Genomic DNA, 22,758 nt, shown 5'->3' on the forward strand with positions numbered 1-22,758 from the left:
TATAGAGAGGTTTGACTGTATTTTGTGAATTTTTTTTTTGTGTTTTAGGACATAATGTTGATTAATATTCATAAATATTTTGAATTCACAAGAGGTATCTTTTATGAATTAAATGCTATTTTCGTGAATGTATCTGTATAAGCATGCAAAAATTGCACTCGATTCTTATATTTACATTTTTACGGTAGCTTGCTACAAAAATAAGTGGTTTGCATTTCACGAGGATCAGGAAATCAAAATAAATATCAGGATATCGATCTTGTAAGTAGAACAGCCAAAATGAGCTGTCCATGTTCATTTGTAATTCCACTTCTGATAAAATAAAGTTCCTGCTTTTTATTCAAAATACTGTTAAATCCAGTGAAAAATCGTACAGTTGTGTTGATTTATTTTTGCTCTTATCGTAAGAAAAATGAGTTTAAGCTATAATTTATTGTTTAAAATTTTGGCATCCAATTTTGAAATAATTTTTCAAACGATGCTATTTTGTTCAAGTTTATTTTGTGAATGATGTCAGATTATGCACACAATCTCGCAGAAAGGGTCATCCTTGATATTACTACATCAATGTTGTTGATATGAAAATAAACGTTTCTTCCCCCATCCTATCTTTGTATACGGCTGGACTCCCCTCGGGTATAATAGCCAATATGTATAGTGAATGTAAATATAGCAAAACTAAAACAATTACAAATATTACCCAACCTATAATAGTGTATCAATGGAAAGCATAAAATAGCAAACATTTACAACATCACTCTACAGTAATGAGATCAAAATACTTTTGTTTGAAGCCTAACATTGAATGTTGACCTATTTCAGGTGATTATTCATACATACATACACATACACACGTACATACATGCATATAAATTTGATTCCTACATAATTACTGTAAAAGCACATATTTTCACTGGGTCAAAATTTAGCAAATTTAAAGTTCTGAGAATGTTCACAAAGTTTTATCTTTATGAGATTGTAAAAAAGTTATCCTGCTCGTTTCAGCTTTTGAATAAGTGGTATGTCCATAAAAGTTACAGATTGTAAAGCGTTACCTATAGACAGTTTTATCATATGTTCTAAAAATAACCTAAATTTCATTGGCCGAAACCGCTCATCATTTTCATAATATATTTCATGTTTAATGGTTTTTGGGTTTTTCCCATTAAACATGACTTTCTAAAAATAGAATTGAAGTTACACATAGTTACTGTTACTTTCAAACATTAAATATGTTGCTACAAATATTTGTTCATATAATAAAACAGTTATTGACTCTTGAGTCATTGAATATGATGTGATATTCACCAGAAGAGGGCAATATTGACCTCGGCTATCACCTCTGTCAATATTGCCTTCTTCCGGTGAATATCACATCATATCCAACGGCTCAAGAGTCAATAATTGTATAATGTTTAACTGTTATATGTCTAGTTTTATGACACTAGTTCGCTTATTGTATGGTTTACCCTTACCATGTTAAATTTCTAAAATGAACTTGTCCATCTTCCAATTTGGACAGTACAATTAACTGTTAAAAGGGGTGTTTCACATCTCATTTACATCAAAATATGCTCAAGCAAGAGTTAAGTTTTTCCAATGCCTTACTTACAAAGGATGAGCTTGAACCAAATGGGTCAATTTCCAGTAAGTGTGCAGCAAAATTTAGAGATTTACAGCACACAGTTTATTATGATGGTACCTGAATTTAGATGATGCAATACTCTTATCCAAATACATCGATTTTTCAATACCAGTAATTTTAAAATGTTTTCTTAAGAAAATTTAATACTACCTAAACGCGACAGTCAAGCTGGCCCTATGTTGTTGTCCTGAGTAAACAACTGTGTTTCAAACCATTTATAACAAAATAACATACAGACAACAAAAATACTGAGACAAAATGAAGTGAGTAGACCACACTTTTTGATTAATACTTTTACTTCAAAGGCAGTGGCTAGAAAACCGATAGAGACTATAGGGCAACATTCAAGAGAAGGGGTAGTCCAAAATGACTTGTATCAGTGGTCTGCAGATCCTGTACCTATTGCCTAGCCACTGCCTATTTTGAAACAAGATTTTAAGAAACAGTCAAACTCAATCGGACGAGCAATATTTGTTCCCAGTTATCGATAGTTCCAGCCATCGAAAAATAAATTATAGGTATTTTGCCAGGACCTGAAGATGAGTTCGAGGGAAGGGTGCTGTATGAATTACCCCAGTTCAAGCGAACAAAGTTTGATTGTATTGAAATTTCAACATATAGTATTTATGCATAAAAAATCTCTAAAAGTAGTATACAATGTATATAATGAGTGAAGTCTGTTATAAAACATAAGCTGTCACTATTAGTGACAAATGCCCCAGAAGCAACTCTTGGGACTAGATGAACATTTGTGTTAGGGTTTTAGGGTTAGGGTTTGTGACCTTGACCTTGACCTGAGAGACCAGGGTCATAACAGCAACAAACCTCAATATCATCAACATTTGTGTCAAATTATTTTCAAATCCCTCTATGAATGTTAAAGTTACAGCCCGGACAAGAATTTACACAGACGCACATACATACAGACGGATGGACAGTGCGATTTTAATATACCCTTCGTCAGGGGCATAAAGATTAGATCATCTAGTTGTGACATACTATACATACAGTCTCAAATTACAAGAAGTAGTATTTTAAAGTGTTTTAGAAATCTGTTTGCATAAATTCAGAAAAAAACTTTATTATCCTCAATTTCAAAACCTCAAACTATTATTTTGTATTATTATGTTTCTAAAAATAGCTGTTTTGACAGAAACCATGCTAATCAGACCCCGACAAAATTACATATTATTTACAATTTCTAATAAATAACAGCAACTGGTGAAATTAGGGCATGTCCCATGAATACTCATGATTAAAAGAAAAGGCTAAAAAAGTACAAGCGCAAAGTAAAAGATGCATATAAAAGATGAAAGCACAGGAGTTTATTAAATAAGCTCTAAGAATCTGACGCTGTTAGAATCTACTGCCGTTATATTCTGTCACTGTTAGAATATGTTGCTGTCAGATTGGAATGTACAATTGTGCCCTTTTATTCATGTCACTTTCTTCTGCTTCTGTTTGGCAGCTGACAAGGCTATTTCTTTTCCTGAAATTATAAAGTAATTAATAACTAGAGCTATCACTAAAGGTGATGAATGTACCCCCCGCATGCACTGTCACAGTACATTGCAATTTGACGCACACAAGATAAAAGGGACACAATTCATGGAGCATCTCATAAAGAGTAATGCACAGTGTGTCGTATTACATGTATGTGGCTAATAATGTGGAATAAGTTTGAATCAAATCTATTCAGTAATACCTGAGACTGTGCATCACAACTTGAACCTGAAATGTATTTAGTAACAAAGAGGTATGATGAAAAAAAGCATCATAGTTAAACTGAAATTCTAAGTAAAAGAGGACATTATTCATGAAATATTTGTGCCAGAGAAATGACCCTTATGTCATATGGGTGTGGGTGGGGGGGGGGGGGGGGGCTGATGATAAGAAAGAACTAATTTAACTTTGAATAAATTCATTAAAGTAACTAGAGCTGCTTTTGAGAAAAGCGCATGTCTCCCACAACTGCCTAATCATCTAAAATAGTAAGTCAGTCTTTATATACTGTTTACTCACTACAAATATACCTTTGAAGAGTAAAAAGGCTGATTTTCGGTAATTCAAGGGCCATAATTCCGAATTGCCTATGCTGATTTGGCTAGTTATCGAACTTGGTCAAGGACTTATGGTCAAACACATTCTGTTTAAATTTGGTGAAGATTGGATGAGAAATGTTCGACTTGGAGCACGGACAAGAGTAACAAGAGGACCATGATGGTCCTGAATCGCTCACCTATCCCCATATGACCCAGTGTTGAACTGAGTATGACGTCGTTATTTCTATTATTTGACATAGTGACCTAGTTTTTGAGCACCTGACCTAGATATCATCAAGATAAAAAATTCTGACCAATTTTCATGAAGATTCATTGAAAAATATGGCCTCTAGAGAGGTCACAAGGTTTTTCTATTATTTGACCTAATGACCTAGTTTTTGAAGGCACGTGACCCACTTATAAACTTGACCTAGATATCATCATGGTGAACATTCTCACCAATTTTCATGAAGATCCCGTGAAAAATATGGCCTCTAGAGAGGTCACAAGGTTTTTCTATTTTTTGACCTACTGACCTAGTTTTTGACCGCACATGACCCAATTTCGAACCTGATCTAGATATCATCAAACTGAACATTCTCACCAATTTTCATGAAGATCCATTGAGAAATATGGCCTCTAGAGAGGTCACAAGGTTTTTCTATTTTTAGACCTACTGACCTAGTTTTTGACCCCACGTGACCCAGTTTCGAACTTGACCTAGATATCATCAAGGTGAACATTCTGACCAATATTCATGAAGATCTCATGTAAAATATGGCCTCTAGAGAGGTCAAAAGGTTTTTCCATTTTTAGATCTACTGACCTAGTTTTTAACCCCACGTGACCCAGTTTCGAACATGACCTAGATATCATCAAGGTTAACATTCTGACCAATTTTCATGAAGATCCATTGAAAAATATGGCCTCTAGAGAGGTCACAAGGTTTTTCTATTTTTAGACCTACTGACCTAGTTTTTGACCGCATGTGACTCAGTTTCGAACCTGACCTAGATATCATCAAGATGAACATTCTGACCAATTTTCATGAAGATCCATTGAGAAATATGGCCTCTAGAGAGGTCACAAGGTTTTTCTATTTTCAGGTTTTTCTATTTTTAGATCTACTGACCTAGTTTTTAACCCCACGTGACCCAGTTTCGAACTTGACCTAGATATCATCAAGGTGAACATTCTGACCAATTTTCATGAAGATCCATTGAGAAATATGGCCTCTAGAGAGGTCACAAGGTTTTTCTATTTTTAAACCTAATGACCTAGCTTTTGACCCCACGTGACCCAGTTTCGAACTTGACCTAGATATCATCAAGGTGAACATTCTGACCAATTTTCATGAAGATCTTGTGAAATATATAGCCTCTAGAGAGGTCACAAGGTTTTTCTATTTTTAGACCTAATGACCTAGTTTTTGACTGCACGTGACCCAGTTTCGAACTTGACCTAGATATCATCAAGGGGAACATTCTGACCAATTTTCATAAAGATCCCATGAAAAACGTGACCTCTAGAGTGGTCACAAGCAAAAGTTTACGCACGCACGCACGGACGGACGCACGCACGGACGACGGACGACGGATGCTGCGTGATCACAAAAGCTCACCTTGTCACTTTGTGACAGGTGAACTAAAAAGGCTGATTTTCAGTAATTCAAGAGCCATAATTCTGAAGTGCCTGGGCCAATTTTGCTAGTTATCAAACCTGGCCGAGGACTTATGTCAAACACATTTTGTTCAAGTTTGGTGCAGATCGGATGAGAAATGTTCCACTTAGAGTGCGGACAAGATTTGTGACAGACACACACAGACATAGACAGGAGTAAATCAATACATCTCCCACACCACTGTGTGGTTGGAGACATAATAACAAACAAGAGGACCATGATGGTCCTGAATCGCTCACCTCTTCCCACATGACCAAGTTTTGAGTATGACGTCCTTTTTTCTATTATTTGACATAGTGACCTAGTTTTTGAGCTCATGTGACCCAGTTTTGAACTTGACCTAGATATTATCAAGATAAAAATTCTGACCAATTTTCATGAAGATCCATTGAAAAATATGGTCTCTAGAGAGGTCACAAGGTTTTTCTATTATTTGACCTATTGACCTAGTTTTCGAAGGTACGTGACCCTGTTTTGAACATTATATAGATATCATCAAGGTGAACATTCTCACTAATTTTCATGAAGATCTCATGAAAAATATGGCCTCTAGAGAGGTCACAAGGTTTTTCTATTTTTATACCTACTGGCCTAGTTTTTGACCGCACGTGACCCAGTTTTGAAACTGACCTAGATATCATCAAGGTGAACATTCAGATCAATTTTCATGAAGATCCATTGAAAAATATGGCCTCTAGAGAGGTCAAAATATTTTAATAATTTTAGACCTACTGACCTAGTTTTTGATAGCAGTTGACCCAGTTTCAAATTTGACCTACATATCATAAAGATGAACATTCAGACCAACTTTCATACAGATCCCATGAAAAGTATGGCCTCTAGAGAGGTCACAAGGTTTTTCTATTATTTGACCTACTGACCTAGTTTTTTAAGGCACATGACCCAGTTTCAAACTTGACCTAGATATCATCAAGATGAACATTCTGACCAATTTTTAGGGAGATCCATTCACAAGTATGGCCTCTAGAGAGGTCACAAGGTTTTTCTATTTTTAGACCTACTGACCTAGTTTTTGACCGCACATGACCCTGTTTCGAACTTGACCTAGATATCATCAAGATGAACATTCAGACCAATTTTCATACAGATCCCATGAAAAATATGGCCTCTAGAGAGGTCACAAGGTTTTTCTATTATTTGACCTACTGACCTAGTTTTTTAAGGCACATGACCCAGTTTCAAACTTGACCTAGATATCATCAAGATGAACATTCTGACCAATTTTTAGGGAGATCCATTCACAAGTATGGCCTCTAGAGAGGTCACAAGGTTTTTCTATTTTTAGACCTACTGACCTAGTTTTTGACCGCACATGACCCTGTTTCAAACTTGACCTAGATATCATCAAGATGAACATTCAGACCAATTTTCATACAGATCCCATGAAAAATATGGCCTTTAGAGAGGTCATAAGGTCTTTCTATTATTTGACCTACTGACCTAGTTTTTGAAGGCACGTGACCCACTTTCGAACTTGACCTAGATATCATCAAGGTGAACATTCTGACCAACTTTCATACAGATCCCATGAAAAATATGGCCTCTAGAGAGGTCACAAGGTTTTTCTATTATTTGACCTAGGCTACTGACCTAGTTTTTGATGGTACGTGACCCAGTTTTGAACTTGACCTAGATATCATCAAGCTGAACATTCTGACCAATTTTCATGAAGATCTCATGAAATATATGGCCTCTAGAGTGGTCACAAGGTTTTTCTATTTTTAGCCCTACTGACCTAGTTTTTGACCGCAGGTGACCCAGTTTCGTTCTTGACCTAGATATCATCAAGATGAACATTCTGACTAACTTTCATACAGATCCCATGAAAAATATGGCCTTTAGAGAGGTCACAAGGTTTTTCTATTATTTGACCTACTGACCTAGTTTTTGACGGCATGTGACCCAGTTTCGAACTTGACCTAGATATCATCAAGGTGAACATTCTGACTAATTTTCATGAAGATCTTGTGAAATATTTGGCCTCTAGAGAGGTCACAAGGTTTTTCTATTTTTAGACCTACTGACCTAGTTTTTGAAGGAACGTGACCCAGTTTCGAACTTGACCTAGATATCATCAAGATGAACATTCTGACCAATTTTCATGAAGATCTTGTGAAATATATGGCCTCTAGAGAGGTCACAAGGTTTTTCTATTATTTGACCTACTGACCTAGTTTTTGACGGCACGTGACCCACTTTCAAACTTGACCTTGATATCATCAAGATGAACATTCTGACCAATTTTCATGAAGATCTCATGAAATATATGGCCTCTAGAGAGGTCACAAGGTTTTTCTATTTTTAGCCCTACTGACCTAGTTTTTGACCGCAGGTGACCCAGTTTCGAACTTTACCTAGATATCATCAAGATGAACATTCAGACCAACTTTCATACAGATCCAATGAAAAATATGGCCTTTAGAGAGGTCACAAGGTTTTTCTAATATTTGACCTACTGACCTAGTTTTTGAAGGCACATGACCCAGTTTCGAACTTGACCTAGATATCATCAAGGTGAACATTCTGACCAATTTTCATGAAGATCTTGTGAAATATATGGCCTCTAGAGAGGTCACAAGGTTTTTCTATTTTTAGACCTACTGACCTAGTTTTTGATGGAACGTGACCCAGTTTCAAACTTGACCTAGATATCATCAAGGTGAACATTCTGACCAATTTTCATGAAGATCTTGTGAAATATATGGCCTCTAGAGAGGTCACAAGGATTTTCTATTTTTAGACCTACTGACCTAGTTTTTGATGGCACGTGACCCAGTTTCGAACTTGACCTAGATATCATCAAGATGAACATTCTGACCAACTTTCATAAAGATCCCATGAAAAATGTGACCTCTAGAGTGGTCACAAGCAAAAGTTTACGGACGGACGGACGGACGCACGGACGGACGCACGGACGGACGACGGACGACGGACACCGCACGATCACAAAAGCTCACCTTGTCACTTTGTGACAGGTGAGCTAAAAAACAGTGAAAGTGCATTAAATTAAACAGAAATTCTAAGTAATAAGGGCATAATTCATGAAATACTGGTGCAAGAGTTATTGCCCTTGTGTAATATGATGTTGGTGATGATGTGGAACAATAATTTTAATTCTGAATCAAATCCATTCAGTAACAGAGATAGAGTGAAAGTGGATCAACACTTTAATCTTAAATTTCAAGTAAAAAGGGGTGATACTTCATAAAATACTGATGCAAGAGTTATGGCCCTTATGTCATATGATGTGGGGGATGATGAGGAATAACTATTTTCAGTTTGAAGTAAATCAATCAAGTAATTACAGCGATCAAGAGGAAGTGCATCAAAACTTTAACCAAGGTATGGACAGGGAAGGACGCTGACATGGACATCGACACGGACGCCAACGAGGGTGTCGAGTAGGATAGCTCTCTATATACTTCATATAGTCACACATAAAAGATACACATATTTTTTACCAAACAGCAACATTTGAATTTGATTTTGACCATCAAAGAAACTTCTAGGTCAAGTCTGCTTGGTTGCATACTATACTTCCAAAGGATCTTTTTATAGATTTTATCATCTACTTCCACCAAACAGTTTCTGAGATGTTGTTTTAAGAAAGATGGATGACGGATGAATGACAGACTGTGAGTAGTGCACCTGAGGCACTTTGTGCTCTGTTGAGCTAAAAATGGTGGCAAAAGAACATTTTGCACTTGTAAAAGAGGAGCAAACAAAAACAATAAACCCACCAACCTCTGCCAATGTTTGGATTAGGTAACTTTTTTTACAAATCACTTGTTAGATTTAATGTGAATATGTCAATGTTAACTGTTGCCTTTTAGCTTTGAACAGTCAATATGAAGATTTACTGACATTACCTGGGAAAAGAGATATCAACCCGAAGCAATCTACCAATTATCCATTATACAGTAAAACCTGTTTAGTGATCACCTCTATTAAGCAGCCAACCTGTCTTAAGCAGCCAGTGTCTCATTTCCCAAAATGGTCATTCATTCTATAAATCACCTGCATTAAGCAGCCACCTGCTGTAAGCAGTCACCTTTTCCCACTCCATTGGCTGGCTGCTTAAGACAGGTTTGTAGACCAATCAATATCAGTGGTATACTTACTCCATATAAATCTAAGTTAAGCTTCTCCTCCATAAATAAATCTATTTATTGCTCCACCTACAGCTTCTCCTCAGAAACTTTATCCATAACGGATACACACTCCATATAAATCTTTTTATAGCCTTTCCTATGATACTTACTCCATATAAATCATTTATAGCTTCTCCTAGGAAACTTACTCCATAAAGGATACTTACTAGATATAAATCTATTTATAGCCTCTCCTATGATACTTACTCCATATAAATCTATTTATAGCTTCTCCTAGGAAAATTACTTCATAAAGGATACTTACTCCATATAAATCTATTTATAGCTTCTCCTAAGATGTATATACTGATGAAGAATGCCATTAGAATGCATATAAATATTGCTCGTTGGTGAGCTTCCATGACTTGAAGTACAGGATATACCCAAATATCGGCATAGAATGCTATCCACAGAATCCTGAAAGTAACAGGTAACTCATTAAAGCATCATTCAACTAAAGTTTGGTTCACATTTTTGTTGTTGGTCTATACTGCATCTGTATAAAACAATGCATTGGGCTGTTTGGGTGTCTTTAAAAAGAAGAAGAATAACTAGAGCTGTCACAGGAGTGACTCATACCCCCACCATATGGTCTTGTCACAGAAGAATGGCAACCATAAGAAATCTTAAAAATACTTAGTCTTTGGAGTACTTCATCCTGGGCTTCCACATATAAGTAATACTAGTATAATACTAGTATAGTAATACTAGTAAATATATTAAATCTCCAATATTAGAGATACACTAAAAGTGAATACAAAAAAGTGTCTTACCGACCCATGTTACCACAGAAAAATGTATTTACTTTTTACACAGGACTTATAATAAAAAAGTTAGAAAAATACCTAAAATACTGAAAATCTAAATATAGGATTTCTAAAAATAGACTAATTCCTGGACTTTAAGGGGAAGAAACTCAGTACAAAAGTTAAAAAAAAAGGTTACTTCCCTTTGGCTCTAAGCCAATCAGAATGAGATATTGTGAAAATTCATCAAAATTAACCTTAAATTCTAGGTAAAAGGGGACACAATTCAAGAAAAAATACTGTCAGAGTTATGCACCTTGTGTCACATGATGTGGGTGCTGAGGTGGAACATCTATTTTAAGTCTGAATCAAATCCATTCAGTAGTAACTGAGATACAGTGAAAATACATCAAAATTAACCTTAAATTGTAAGTAAAAAGGAGCATAATTCATGAAAAATTGGTGTCAGAGTTATGCACCTTGTGTCACATGATGTGGGTGATGAGGTGGAACATCTATTTTAAGTTTCAATCTAATCCATTTTGTAGTTACTGAGATATAGTGAAAATACATCAAAATCAACCTTAAATTTAAAGAAAAAGGGGACATAATTCATAAAAAAATTACGTCAGAGTTAAGCACCTTATGTCACATGATCTGGGAGATGAGGCAGAACAACTATTTTAAGTTTGAATCAAATCCATTTAGTAATAACTGTGATATAGTGAAAATACAACAAAATTAACCTTAAATTCTAAGTAAAAGGGGACATAATTCATGAAAACTTGGTGTCAGAGTTATGCACCTTGTGTCACATGATGTGGGCACATGATGTGGGTGATGAGGTGGAACATCTATTTTAAGTTTGAATCAAATCCATTCAGTAGTAACTGAGATATAGTGAAAATACATCAAAATCAACCTTAAATTCTAAGTAAAAAGGGGCATAATTCATATAAAATTGGTGACAGAGTTATGCACCTTGTGTCACATGATGTGGGTGATGAGGTGGAACATCTATTTTAAGTTTGAATCAAATCCATTTCGTAATAACTGAGATATAGTGAAAATACAACAAAATTAACCTTAAATTCTAAGTAAAAGGGGACATAATTCATGAAAACTTGGTGTCAAGAGTTATGCACCTTGTGTCACATGATGTGGGTGATAAAGTGGAACATGTATTTTAAGTTTGAATCAAATCCATTTGGTAATAACAGATAATAGATTTCGGGACGCGACGGGACGGGACGCGACAAAACTGACTCCTATATACCCCCCTCAAACATGTTTGGTGGGGGTATAATAAAGGTTTGTTGTAAAATTTAAACTTCTCTAGATCCTACTTAATTAAACTATTAATGACCGCTTCTGTCTCAGTGTGCATGGGCTTGAATGTAAAGATTAATTTTTTAACTGAAGATCTACTACTTTCAAAAAAAAAAAAAAAAAAAAAAAATGGCCAAGATTTACCATTTACTAAACAAGATAATAAGGTCTTGGCTAACCACTTACCAAAAAAGTATAAAACTTACCAAACAAGTATCAAAATCAGATTTATTTACTGAGGAAAAAAGATTATTACGGTTACATTAACCAAATATCAAATAAAGTATCAAGGTCAGAGTGTTAACCATTTACCAAACAAGAGTGCCAGACTGTCACAAAATACACCCGTCATCGAACTTGGCCTAATTCATGGGCCATAATCCAAGAGTGCCTGGGGCGATTTGGCTGGTTATCGAACTTGGCCAAGATATTATGCCTACAAACATTGTCAGCAAGTTTGGTGAAGATTGGATGAAAACAGTTGTACAAGGCGGACAAGGCTAAATTCGCAGTTTTTCAAGTATTTCAAGGGCCATAATCCAAGAGGCAATTTGGCTTGTTATCAAACTTGACCGAGATATTATGCCCACAAACAATGTCAGCAAGTTTGGTTAAGATCGGATGAAAACTGTTCGACTTAGAGAATGGACAAGGCTAAATTCACAGTTTTTCAATTAATTCAAGGGCCATAATCCAAGAGTGCCTGGGGCGATTTGGCTGGTTATCAAACCTGGCCGAGATATTATGCCCACAAACACTGTCAGCAAGTTTGGTGAATATCGGATGAAAACTGTTCGACTTAGAGAGTGGACATGCATTGGACACCGACCGCCCGCCACCATGGGTGTTTACATAATACGCCCCCCTATTTCTGAGATGGGTGTATGAAAAGGTATCAAAATCACAGATACTCACTTACCAAACAAGGATAAATATATAAATATCAGAGTTAAACACTTACCAAACAAGGATAAACATCAGAGTTTAACACCTACCAAATAAGGTTTCAAAATTCGAGTTAACGACTTAACAAACTAGGCATAAAGGTCAGAGTTAACAATCCACCGAACATGGTACAAAGATCAGAGTTAAGCATTTATCAAACAAGGTATAAAGGTCAGAGTTAACAATTTAACAGACAAGGTAACAAAATTAGAGTTAACCATTTACCAAACAAGGTATAAAGGTCAGAGTTAACAATTTAACAGACAAGGTAACAAAATTAGAGTTAACCATTTACCAAACAAGGTATAAAGGTCAGAGTTAACAATTTAACAGACAAGGTAACAAAATTAGAGTTAACCATTTACCAAACAAGGTATAAAGGTCAGAGTTAACAATTTAACAGACAAGGTAACAAAATTAGAGTTAACCATTTACCAAACAAGGTATAAAGGTCAGAGTTAACAATTTAACAGACAAGGTAACAAAATTAGAGTTAACCATTTACCAAACAAGGTATAAAGGTCAGAGTTAACAATTTAACAGACAAGGTAACAAAATTAGAGTTAACCATTTACCAAACAAGGTATAAAGGTCAGAGTTAACAATTTACAAAACAAGGTAACAAAATAAGAGTTAACCATTTACCAATGTATCAAGGTCAGAGTTAACAATTTACCAAACAAGGTAACAAAATTAGAGTTAACCATTTACCAAACCAGGTACCAAAGTCAGAGGTAACCACTAACAAAACAAGCTATCAAGGTCAAAGCTGATCACTAAACAAAAAGGTATCAAGATGACAAGATCAGGCTTAACCTCTTACCAAACAAGGTATAAAAGTCAGAGTTAACAACTTACCAAACAAGGTATAAAGATCAGAGTTAACAACTTACCAAATAAGGTATAAAGATCAGAGTTAACAACTTACCAAATAAGGTATAAAGATCAGAGTTAACAACTTACCAAACAAGGTATAAAGATCAGAGTTAACAACTTACCAAATAAGGTATAAAGATCAGAGTTAACAACTTACCAAACAAGGTATAAAGATCAGAGTTAACAACTTACCAAATAAGGTATAAAGATCAGAGTTAACAACTTACCAAATAAGGTATAAAGATCAGAGTTAACAACTTACCAAACAAAGTATAAAGATCAGAGTTAACAACTTACCAAACAAGGTATAAAGATCAGAGTTAACAACTTACCAAATAAGGTATAAAGATCAGAGTTAACAACTTACCAAATAAGGTAACTGTTTGCAAATCCAAGTAAAATTCCTATCCCTTTCTTTCTACTTGGATATTCATGGTAAACTAGACACTTCTCTAGCAGCAGAAATGGAAGGACAGTTGTATGCTGAAATTGTAATATAAAGTTAAATCATTCATAGTTGTGGTGGGTGGGGGTAGAGGAAATTTTGTAGTGTTCATGACTTCTTCAACCCTTAAAAAAAATTAAACCCTGACAAATAAGCACAATTTCCATGAGTTCTACCTTAAAAATTTGAATTAACTTCCCCCCCCCCCCCCCCGCCCTCCAAAAAAACTGTTGTTTTGCCAAAACCATGTTATTTCAAGCCCAACAAATTTAATGAATTTACAATAGCCTGATATATATTGCTGTATCGTGTACTTATATTCAAATGCTCTCACTTATCAATAATGCAAATAGCCTTTCTCTAGGCATCTGATGTTAGAAATAAATGATTTTCCTTCTGTAGCCCAGCAAAAGACTGGTCATATAACATGAACTATGGACTGGCAATTTATATACTGTAAGAAAGCATAATGTAGCAATATGTTACACAAATTTTAAAGGCACTGACCTCCAGAACCTACTACAACAAAAGAAAAGAAAATTTTAGGATATCAGTAAATTATTGTTATATTTCTTTAGAAGGTTTTGAAACTTAGTTACTGACAAATTATTTGTGAGAATTAGTTGTTTTTACTAACTTTTCCATTCAATATTTAAAAGCATTTGTAACTGAGTATCAGAGGTAAAATGCCTTAGTTATAAATCTTTATATGTTACATTCATTACAGACATATCCCTCCGTGGTGTACTGGTTAAGAGTTAAGACTGCAGGAAAGGTTCGACACCCAACCTGGGCATATTTTTTTTCTTGATTTAGCATTTTTTTTAGAAAGGTTAGAAACAAAAACTCGTGTTCTAATGTTCATAATATGACCAAACTTCAATTTTAAAGAAAGACTGTTTATAGCCAAAATCTGGAGGTCAGTGCCTTTAAAACTTTTTTTTCGAAGCAGTCTGAATCAATCATTACCTCTATGTGATTTAGCCAAACAGGAATAATTTTGTCCAAATGCTTTGGGAATACAAGCTCTCTGTCCACAGCATAGATTCCCCAAAATGTCATCACCACAAACTGCAAAAAAAATGTAATCAAATAGTTTATGATAATACATAAAAACATTTAACAAGACCTTGTTTAAAATATACGATTCACAGATGAGATGAGTAAATGAGGCTTAAGAACGATATTAGTTTCACACTTAGTATCAATCTGGTTATCTCCCTTTCTTAAGTTTGACATTGCTGATTACCTCCCTTTGATCCATACTCTAGTAATGTTAATAACTTCCCCTTCGTAAATAAAAAGCTGGTAAACTCAGGCAGTAGAGCATTGCCTTTTAAGCGAAGGGTCCTGGGTTTGATCCCTCTAACGACTTCTTTGTCTAACCCTGTGACTTTTGGCGGCAAAAATGGGGCTGTGTTGAATGTATTCCAAGATTGTGTTTACTTTTTTCTCTGTCCGATTAAAAATTCGAGAATGAGTTTCATTACAGTAGGGGCGTATGTTACAATAGGATCTTAGTCACTTACAGGTAGCATATGTGTCAGGCAGCCGGTTAGCTCAGATGGTTGGAGCACTCACCCTGTAAACGAGGGATCCCTGGTTCAAACCCCGGAATGACTGCACATTTTTTCTCATCCTGTGACATAATCAGCGATCGAATTTAACTTTTTTCCCCACTAGCAATTTTTTGCTAGTACCATTTTTTTCCACAAGCAAAATGGTGGGTTCCACTAGCAATTATTTAAAAACTGTTTACGTGATAAATTTATTAAGTTGTTTTGTTGTTGTTTGGTTTCATAAAAGTTTAATGTTCACCTCATTTCCCACTTTTTCACGGTTCGAACAGGCCGGTACTTTCTGGTTTCAGAAGTACGAACTAAAGCATTCAATGATTCTTTGGACTTTTGGCTGGACTCGGAAAGGTTCTTTCAGGTCACTGCCTGTGGTGTCGCAAGCATTTTCGGTCTACGCGGGCCTTTTTCGTCGATTGCGAAAATATTCAAGTGCCATGATTTCCTACTCGCATTTTTTTATCATTACTCGAATTTCACGAGTTAACGACCACTAAATTTGATCCCTGAAAATTAATATAATTAATATATTCTATAACTTTTGTTGTTGTGTTTATGAATAAATTTATATTAACTGAGATAGTCACTAACTAGAGATAAACTAGATATACTCACAGTTCCTACGGGGTAAACAACGGATGCCAGGAATGTGTTCATGAATGTTTGTAGACCTGTCTTTTTGCCTTTCTTGTCTGAAGGCCTGACATTGGACCCCCAGATGTCATTTGCTACCGCTAGTCCAAAATAGAATGTCTGAATTAACTGAAAATAGAAATGTAAATGTAAAAGGTATGGTAAAAGTTTGCTTTATTTTTAGTCACATAATCAACATACAACACAAACTACAAAGCTTTTGTGCAACAAACTAAGTATCCAATATCAGATACTTACCTTTGCTCACTCTACCTCCAGGTCCAACCCTTTAAATGCCGAGTGCCAAGCAAGGGAGCTACCAGTACCATTTTTCATCATGTCTTTGGTATAACATGGGGAAAAGGGAAACGGCTCAGAAAAATGCCAGTTGCGTAAAGGCAGATTCCAAAAGTGCTCATGTTTCTTTTCGTTTTGTATAGAATTTTCCCTTATATTAAATGTCATTTTTTAGCTGGAATTTCATTACAGGTTGGCATATTTTGGTACCATTTTCATCATGATATAATTGCAAAATATGAATAGTACTGGAAAGTTTGGCCATACAGTATTCATTCCAAAATGAATTGCTTTACCCTTTATACAAAATTCTTTAATCAAGCTTGATAAACAACTATCCCCACACAACCTATTTTCAAACACAACCTATTTTCAACCGCCTAGGACTTTGTATGATAAAAATCTTTACAAGCCAAATTTATCAGTTGTGATTGTTTCACTGTTTACAGCAGAGACAGAACATGTTAGGAACCTATTCGCCTTCAGTTTTGGTACTTAGAAAATTATATAAATTCTGTTTATGTAGCAGTACTGTGTTTTCATGAGGTTTTTCTTATTACTAAAAAACCTGCATCTTTCCTTGTCTACTACCTATTCTTGCTTAAGCCAATATCAGTATTTATATATCTTTTGCATTAAATGTTTATTGCTTAACACATGCTTACTGCCAGAATTGTGAAGCATATTATTATTAAATTATTTTGACAATGCAATCATGATGCCTGTCCTTGCAACATTTTTTTCATTTTCTAAGCAATCTGAAATATTTGGAGTGTCAAAAGCTTAGCGATTATATAATACCGTACATTGTCATATGTGACAGCTATCAATGTAGCAGATGTGACACCCTGGTTCTCTTCAGTAATTGAGCACATGATATAGTTCTTTAGATAATGCACTAACTTTTGGCTGCCATTTACTTTACCCTACTCCCCTGTAATTTAGGTGCCAGTTTAGGCAAGTGTACCTACAGTATATTGATCTGCCTTGTTGGTTTTAGTGTTTGTTGCAAGACTTGAATTTTGGGTGTATTATGTTTTCCATGTTGTAATGAAACTACAGTAAAAGTTTAGTGCTGTTTCATTTTGCTGGAAGGAAAATACCACCTGTGGTCGAATTTAGGTTGTAAATTTTCAGCATGACTTCCTACTGATGGCTCTCAAAATCATCCTGCCAGGGATTCGATCAGTTAGAAACTTGAAACTTAAATGGTATGTTTTATAGCACTTATGCTGATAGAAAGTGTTAAGACAATAAACCAAAGATTTGGACTTGCATTTGTACAAAACTGCACAGAAAACTTGTTAAGCGGTTGAAAACTGGTTGTGCCGGGATACTATTAAAAGAACAGTTTCAGCTGACACTTCTTACACACGTAGGATCATTTACACGAGGAACAAACAACCATAACACATTATAATTTAACTTACAAAACTGATGAAAGTCAGGTACTTAAACTTTCCAGCAAAACCCTTATAGGTAAATAAATCATAGTATGGTTGGAGAGTGTCTCCCACATGACGAATATTGTACCATACAGTAAATACGTGTATAATGAACAGCGCAGAATGAACGACCAGACATGTATATTCTGCCATACTTCCGGGTCACTGTCACTATTAATAGCTATTTATATATACATGGCACACATTATACATGTAGGCTTATGGTATCGATTTTCTATTCGGAAACACCTTTTAACTGTCGTTTAAGAGACTGGAACTTAGTTATAAAATAGGTATAAATTCGCCATCTGAAAGCATCGAATTCTTTATATTACAGTATTATAATGCACAATAGTGAATAACCGTACAATTCAACAATTAGATATTTACCAGATTTATAAATGTTAAAAACTTGAATCTTCCTCCGTATGACGTCCATCCTATAGTTACTGTTCTAATATCAATAATCGTGGAACAAATATAAAACAGAAAAATAGCTAAATGTGCTTTCGACACAGTATCCATTTTTTCCTTCCGGTAATGTAACGATTGCCTCCCTTTTGGAACAATTTCATAAACTCCTCAACCGTGATAAAGATTATTTAGATATTCGATGATTTTACTTACTCATACCAAAAAACGTTAATATATGTACACCAGTTTACGTCCTTGCTATCAGTTATACTACATCCAGTCCTGATTTAAAGTTTGTCCACTTGCACGTGCAGTTCGCGCTCTCCTTTGTGGCGGGTTGCTTGATAAGCCCGTGGTGCCCAGATTGTATTCCACTGCGGTTCAAATGACACCAAAAACTGACGAATAAGATACACATCCCTGTTCGTTGATTGCAATTATGGACATGTAGGGGACGTGAACGCCTTTTAATACGAGAAATCGGTAACTAACAGTTACTGAAATTAAGAACAACAGGTGTTTTGACGGTGTAAGATATATTTCTAAATTCCCTGTTGTTTTTTTTTTTTGTTGTTTTTGTGTTTTGTTGTTGATGTTGTTTTTCTTTTTTCCTTTTGTTGTTTGTTTCCAAGTTGACTCGTTGTTGCCAGCGGTTGCCTATAGATATGGACGACTGTTCCAGATATATAGTAATGCTGCTATTTACTTAGCTGTTAGAGCAAGCTGCTCAAATTCCAATTTTCCTCGGTTCTAAAAGGCACTGACCTCCAGATTTTGGCTAAAAATGATCTTTTATTAAAACTGAAGTTTTATCATACTATATATGAACATTAGAATATGGAGTTTTCGTTTCTAGTCCAAATCAAGAAAAAAAGATGCCCACTTCGGGAATCGAACCATGCAGGACCGCCGATTTTCCGACCGCTACGGAGGATCTAGTGATTAATACGTCTAAGAAATATAGCATTAATTTCCAGTTATCTAAAAAAAAATGTCGTACGATCTGGAGGTCCGTGCCTGCCAGGTGTAACACGGACTACAAGCTTCCTCAATTATAAGTCACGCATCTGTATTTTATATAGACAGGCAAGCACTTTTGATAGTTTGAATGTATGTTTTTGTGTATGTTTGTTACTTCTTTGTTATTAAAGTGTTACTGTGTGCATATACTCAGTTACTGTATGCGTGTATACAGTTGCACATGAACATATTTCCACGTGGAGTGCGTTCTCTTAGAATGCGGCTGTTCCTGCTGGACTTTTGTCCTTGTTTTTTTGCAGTTTTGTTGGAACCCCCGACATTCCGCTTGGGGCTTGGGAAGCTAATGCAGGCTGAGCTATACTATGACTCTGTTTTTTATGGTTCTAACACACACCATGATTCATCTGTGCTTTTTACTTCTTACCCGGGAACTTAAGCTGTTCCTATAAAATATAATATGTAATATATATAGCATTAGATTTGGTTTACATGCTGAAAAAGATGCAAATAGTTCAGCATAAGCTGGATCGAATAAATATTTTCAATGCTGTCACACTTCCAAATTGTTAGCATATTTCTAATTAAGGAAACAAAAGCATGTATGGTTTGTATAAAATAAATCAATTTCCCCTCTTCCTTTTTTTATTTTAATATATTTTTTTAAACTTAATGCGTTAAATAAATCAATCGTGAAATTTGTAAGGAGGGGTATTTTATTGCTGGTTCATCATGATGATGAAAAAATGCACATTGCGCAAAAATTTGCAAAGGGGCTAATGTGCACGAAAATATACTCGGATTTTATGGGTGATGTATTTTAGGAGGGCACCAATTCAGCACCCGATGCAAGTCAAATATGCGTAAGTATAAAGCACGCTCAATATTCTGGTCGTCGTAAAGACTTGATTTTTTTCGTTATTCATATGTAATTTGTAGGTAAAAAAGCAAGTTCAAAATGAAAAAAAGGAAGAAAAAAAAACATTGTGATGACAAATATTGACATTGTTACTGGGACAAGAAACAAATTTTAATTTTGGACAATGAGCATGCGTACAATGATTTAACGTCATTAAAATGCCGCGGGGACTTAAATTAGGGGCTAAACTTCCGTGTTTAACAAATTACCTACATACACGTCATTATAGTTAGTTAAAAATTAGTACACACACGTAGTAATTGAATTTTCTAGAGTTGTATCATTTAAAATATGAAATTATTATAAGATAATGTGAATTAAATTTATTTTAAACTTAAAAAAAAATACGTGCGTGGAAATCTTAAAAAGTGGATATTTTGCATAATATTTTCTTTCATAAGACGGACGTTGGAATTGAATATTTAACATGAGAGACGTTGATCGAAAATGCATGTCTTTTCTGATCCTAGGCATTGGACTTTTCGCTGTTGTGTCGTGCCAGATGTTTGATAAAAAGCCGACTATTTATGATCATATGAAGAGCGGCGCCAATACGATCAAATCTAACTTGATCGATTCGGAACTTAAAGTTGAAAATATGGTGGGTAATTCTCGTAGTTTTTGTTGTTGTTGTTGTTTTTTTTTTTGTTTTTTTTTGCATTATACACTAATTATTTCAGATAAAGTTCGACTTCTAATTATTTGAAATCTGAAAAACATGTTCCATTCTCATACATCAGAGGTTCGACAAAATCACGACACGAACAACCAGAGAACCCCGGTAAGCCTCTGGTCAGCGAGAATGGAATTTGACAGCGGAGGTCGATCTGAAACGTTTGCATGTGGATAAATTATAGATATTCTTGAGTCTTGAGGAAAATAGTCGATATGTTAACCATATTAGGAAGTTAAAATAACAATGAAATTTAGCAGGAGCACTTTTGGAAGCATAGAACGCAACCAAGCAAAATAAAAGCACACTTGGTTTGATTGTGTGTGTGTTCATGAGGGGTAATAAAATGAACGTGGCAAACATAATTTATAAATTGAGCCGCACCATGAGAAAACCAACATAGTGCATTTGTGACCAGCCTGGATCCAGACCAGCCTGCGCATCCGCGTAGTCTTGTCAGGATCCATGTTGTTCGCTTTCAAAGCCTATTGCAATTAGAAAAACAGTTAAAGCGAACAGTATGGATCCTGACCAGACTGCACGGATGCGCAGGCTGGTCTGGATCCATGCTGGTTGCAAATGCACTATGTTGGTTTTCTCATCGTGCGGCTCATTTGTGTTTTAGCAGGATATATATAACGTTTTCTTTTTGTTTGTTTATTTCAGTTTCTTCCAGATGAATGTACCATTGATGAGGAGGATTTTTATGGTGATAGGGGAGATGAAATTGCTGCAGCGAAGGAAAAACTTCGTTTGATAAAAGCTGAGGAGGGTGATACTGTGACACTGCATTACAAGGTATGTAATGACATATACATTTACATTTTTGTACACGTTATACAGAGGGTCTCCAAATCCATGACCAAGTGTTTAAGGTCGCGGACTTCAAATCACTTCCTACACGACTGGGGCCGAGCTAAGGGCTTAGATCTTCGGTGGAGCACGGTTAATCTTCCATGTGTGGGAATTCAGCTGGCTGGAAAGTCGTCGATGGCTCTCTCAGGTGCGTCGTGAGAAATAGTTGGGTTCATCCACACAAGGCTGTAACTGGAAAACACAAATGACCATGATTTTAGATGTGCGGTCACGGTAACCCCACTACTACTTCCCGCCCCCTCCCCAACACCAAACATGCAATTGTTAGTTGTTTAGAATTTTGAAATTAGCGACTGTGCAGACCACTCACTATGTAAGCGTCTTGGATTGCCTGTCAAAAAGTTTATCCGGCTGGTATTAGGACCTTCCGATCCAGTTAGGAGTTATAGTTTCCACGAGTATCTTAATTGTCCGACTTCTGTTCTCAAGGTAACTGACAACTTCACCTAATGAATCACATGTAGCAGATCAAACTTCTCGTCCCGGGTCTGAATTCGAAATACAGATTGGAAACATCCGACTGGAACAACTGATATGGTATTAGGGCCTCGTCGTAGAACAGTGACTTAAAAGCATCCATTCACAGATCATTAGCTGTTCATCTGTGTAAAAACGCCTTTAGTTTACCGGCTACCACTATGACCATTCCTTACTACTTTTCAAATTTCCCGCTTTTTTTGATATCTTGAAGAAGATGAAAGTTATAGACATATTTAAAGCTGATATCTTGAGGGACATTAAACACGGCATATTTAGTCGCACGGTCACGTTATCAGGCTGGAATAGGATATCAGACGGTTAGGGTAGTAAAAGTTTTCTACAGTGCAATAAAAACTCACATCCTTTAGGTAATGGACCCGAATTGACAGTCGGAATTTCTTGTTTACGTGATTCGTATGCGATTCGGCATTCTTCGGTTGTATGAAAAATGGCCGAAGGATACGGAGGATACGTGATTGCACGGAAACTGGCGATTTGGTCCCCACGGAGAGGCATATTTTTTTGCATGATTTTATAGAAATAATAGTAGCTTGAGAAGTTACTTCTTGTCCTGCAAAAACATAAGGT

General features: G+C 35.7%; 2 protein-coding genes across 3 annotated transcripts; one reads left to right on the forward strand and one right to left on the reverse strand.

Moving 5' to 3' along the window:
- Positions 1–687: 687 nt before the first annotated feature.
- On the reverse strand, positions 688–18,389 carry LOC128549603 (androgen-induced gene 1 protein-like). 2 transcript variants are annotated; one of them, XM_053526651.1, is made up of 6 exons: positions 18,221–18,389; positions 16,071–16,217; positions 14,851–14,952; positions 13,804–13,919; positions 9,806–9,957; positions 688–3,134 (listed from the first exon to the last, which is right to left on the reverse strand). In XM_053526651.1, the coding sequence occupies exons 1-6, from the start codon at positions 18,353–18,355 to the stop codon at positions 3,082–3,084; spliced, it is 705 nt and encodes a 234-aa protein (XP_053382626.1). In that variant the 5' UTR covers positions 18,356–18,389; the 3' UTR covers positions 688–3,081. The 2 variants fall into 2 exon arrangements, with proteins under 2 accessions (XP_053382626.1, XP_053382625.1); XM_053526650.1 differs by lacking the exon at positions 18,221–18,389 and adding an exon at positions 17,816–18,004.
- Positions 18,390–20,320: 1,931 nt separating this feature from the next.
- LOC128549292 (uncharacterized) lies at positions 20,321–22,556 on the forward strand. The gene is made up of 3 exons (XM_053525859.1): positions 20,321–20,742; positions 21,481–21,612; positions 22,539–22,556. The coding sequence occupies exons 1-3, from the start codon at positions 20,569–20,571 to the stop codon at positions 22,554–22,556; spliced, it is 324 nt and encodes a 107-aa protein (XP_053381834.1). The 5' UTR covers positions 20,321–20,568.
- Positions 22,557–22,758: the final 202 nt, after the last annotated feature.

This window comes from Mercenaria mercenaria, chromosome 16 (assembly GCF_021730395.1).
Source record: "Mercenaria mercenaria strain notata chromosome 16, MADL_Memer_1, whole genome shotgun sequence".
Classification (NCBI taxonomy): Eukaryota; Metazoa; Mollusca; class Bivalvia; order Venerida; family Veneridae; genus Mercenaria; species Mercenaria mercenaria.